The sequence below is a fragment of the Myotis davidii genome, unplaced genomic scaffold, assembly GCF_000327345.1.
Source record: "Myotis davidii unplaced genomic scaffold, ASM32734v1 scaffold270, whole genome shotgun sequence".
Lineage (NCBI taxonomy): Eukaryota > Metazoa > Chordata > Mammalia > Chiroptera > Vespertilionidae > Myotis > Myotis davidii.
In genome coordinates, this window is record NW_006282181.1 from 246,833 (window position 1) to 249,452 (window position 2,620).

Sequence of the window (2,620 nt, forward strand, 5' to 3'; positions counted from 1 at the left end):
TCTGCGCTACACAATTCCCAGAGCCCCGCACTCCACCACAATCCCCTCAGAGTTGGCTGCGCAGAATTCTGGGACTTGAAGTCCGAGGCCTGTTTATCCAAGTTAGAGAAAAGGGCCTGTGGAAACATGAAGAGGTAAGTTCTTGTCTGAGCAGGCGGCGAAGGGAACTCTGTTTTACCTTTTAACTTAAAATGGCTTTTATTACTTTGTGTGTGGGGTATGTCACGTTCTCGGGATGCGGTTTCGTGTGAGAGGGAAGACAAAAGAGGGAGCAGAGGAGACGGGCTAGGCAGGCCTCCTGGGCGAAGTTCAGGAAGGGTCGCCGCCGCTGCCGGTTCCTACAGAAATAACCTTTCAGCCCAGGCATCTAAGCCCCGGCGCGGGTCCCCTGGAGCCGGACACATGCTGTGGCTTCTTCCTATTGCAGATGGACCCACCCAGCTAGAGTCTTTGCCGACTAATGCCTCGTGCCAGAGAAACCCAGGCCAGCTCCTCCCAATACCTCCACCCTGTCCGCAGAAAGGGGACCTGGGTAGGCGCCTTTATTTGCAGGGCTTGTGTATTAAAGAAAACGCGGGCATGTAACGTTTTCAAATCCTAAAGTAAGTCATACTTTAATACTTTTTTCTACAAATTTAGAAGGCAAAACCGATTCAATGTCATAGGAAAAGAAAGGCACTTGGTGCGAGCAGTTCCCCCTACTGGTTCTGCAGGAAATGGCAGCTTTAACTTGGCTGGTCATTGTTGAAAGCCTGAGTTTCCCAATTAGTCCACAAGCCTTTTCTAAGGATTCTCAAATTAGTTTTGTATCCACTCTGCAAGTAGAATAATCGCTCTGGAATAGGGCCGTATATTTACAATTCTTACTGGTACTATGCTGTCCTGCAACTGTCAGTTTCTGTATCTTTTAAGAAACTGGTTCTGATTTTCCCTGCCTCAAAATGACTTTAAAAAAATGTTTCTAGTGATATGTCTCATACATGCAAAATAATGTATATATAAAGTTTAAAGAATAATAATAGACTCATACCCACTACAAGCTTTAGACCTGGAACATTACTAGTACCTTAGAAGTCCCCAGTGACCCTCCCAGGTTACTTCTCCTCTCTCCCTCCTCAGGGCACCATTATTCAGAATTTTGTGCTTATCATTCCCTTTCTTTAAAAAAAAATAGTTTTATGACTTCTGATTTTATCCCTAAACAAAATATTGCTTGTTTTATCCATTTTTCAACTTAACATAGATGGACACATATTATATACATTTTTATGTGACTTGCTTTTTTTACTCAACATTTCTTTTTGAGTATTTAGCTATGGTTTACTCATTTCAAAGCCACTTTAAACTTAGCAAAAACTTTCTGAATTCTAAATAATAAATAAAAATTAGGATACTTAGAAGGGATTTTTGAAACCCTGGGCCTAAGGATATTTTAACAAATGGGACTTATACCTATTTCCCAAAATAGGTATAAGTCTTTCTAGAGCATGAGAATCTTGCTTATAATTATGAGGGATACTTTTCCTAGGTCCCAATAATAAAGGACTATTTTATAAGGTATTTTAATATTTCCTCATGGAGTTAGCTCAATTTATTTTTTGTTCTTTTGTCTTTTATAATCTGTTGTTGCCTAAAATAATTCTGCTATTTCTTTATACTCTGATGTTTTAAGTTATTTATGATTAGTTGGCTCATGTTAGCATGACCTAGATTTCTATACAGTAGTGCCTGGGCCAGTGATGGCAAACCTATGACACGCGTGTCAGAGGTGACACGCGAACTCATTTTTTTTGGTTGATTTTTCTTTGTTAAATGGCATTTAAATATATAAAATAAATATCAAAAATATACATCTTTGTTTTACTATGGTTGCAAATATCAAAAAATTTCTATATGTGACACCGCACCAGAGTTAAGTTAGGGTTTTTCAAAATGCTGACATGCCAAGCTCAAAAGGTTCACCATCACTGGCCTAGGCTATACAATGTTATGATCCCTTTCACATTTGTTTCTATGCTTTTTCCTTTGGAGATCTCCTTTTCACAGCTCCAGATTCTGACACTACAGATGACTTGATATTTCCATGTTCAGCCTGATACTTACCTGTGCAATATTTCTCCCGTATCTCACTTCCCTTTTAGCTAATATCACTTATACTGTCACCTCAGACTCAATATGTCTTTGAATATTCCTGGTGTTTCCATTATAATAGGTAGTTGACCCAACATGGCTAAAACAATACTGATGTTCCCTTTTCCCAAACTATTTCACCTGGAGCTTCCTCTTTCCTTCATTGGTACCATTGTTCTCTCAGTTTGAAATTTGGAGGTTATCTTTTACTTATCTTTTACCCTATTTTCAAAAGGCCTCTGTCATCTAACTCTTCATTTCTGTCCCCTGTTACCACTTCACTTTGGACTTTTGTCCTCTTATCCTTGATAAGTTTTCCAGCTAGTTCTTTTGGTTTCTTTCCTACTAATCCATAAGGCATGTTATAACCACACTAGACGCCCGGTGCACAAAAATTTGTGCACTCGGGGGGGATCCCTCAGCCCAGCCTGTGCCCTCTCGCAGTCTGGGACCCCTCAGGGAATGTCCACCGGCTGGCTTAGGCCTGCTT

The 2,620-nt window shown here is 40.2% G+C and overlaps 1 protein-coding gene across 1 annotated transcript in view; it reads left to right on the forward strand.

Annotated features, from left to right (window-relative positions):
• Positions 1–2,620, forward strand: part of RBM41 (RNA binding motif protein 41) — a gene marked incomplete at its 3' end in the record, with an annotated part of 8,294 nt that overhangs the window by 344 nt on the left and 5,330 nt on the right. The window contains exon 2 of the mRNA XM_006752689.2: positions 2–134. Within this exon, the coding sequence (XP_006752752.2) occupies positions 2–134 (133 nt within the window). The remainder of the gene's footprint in view (position 1; positions 135–2,620) is intronic.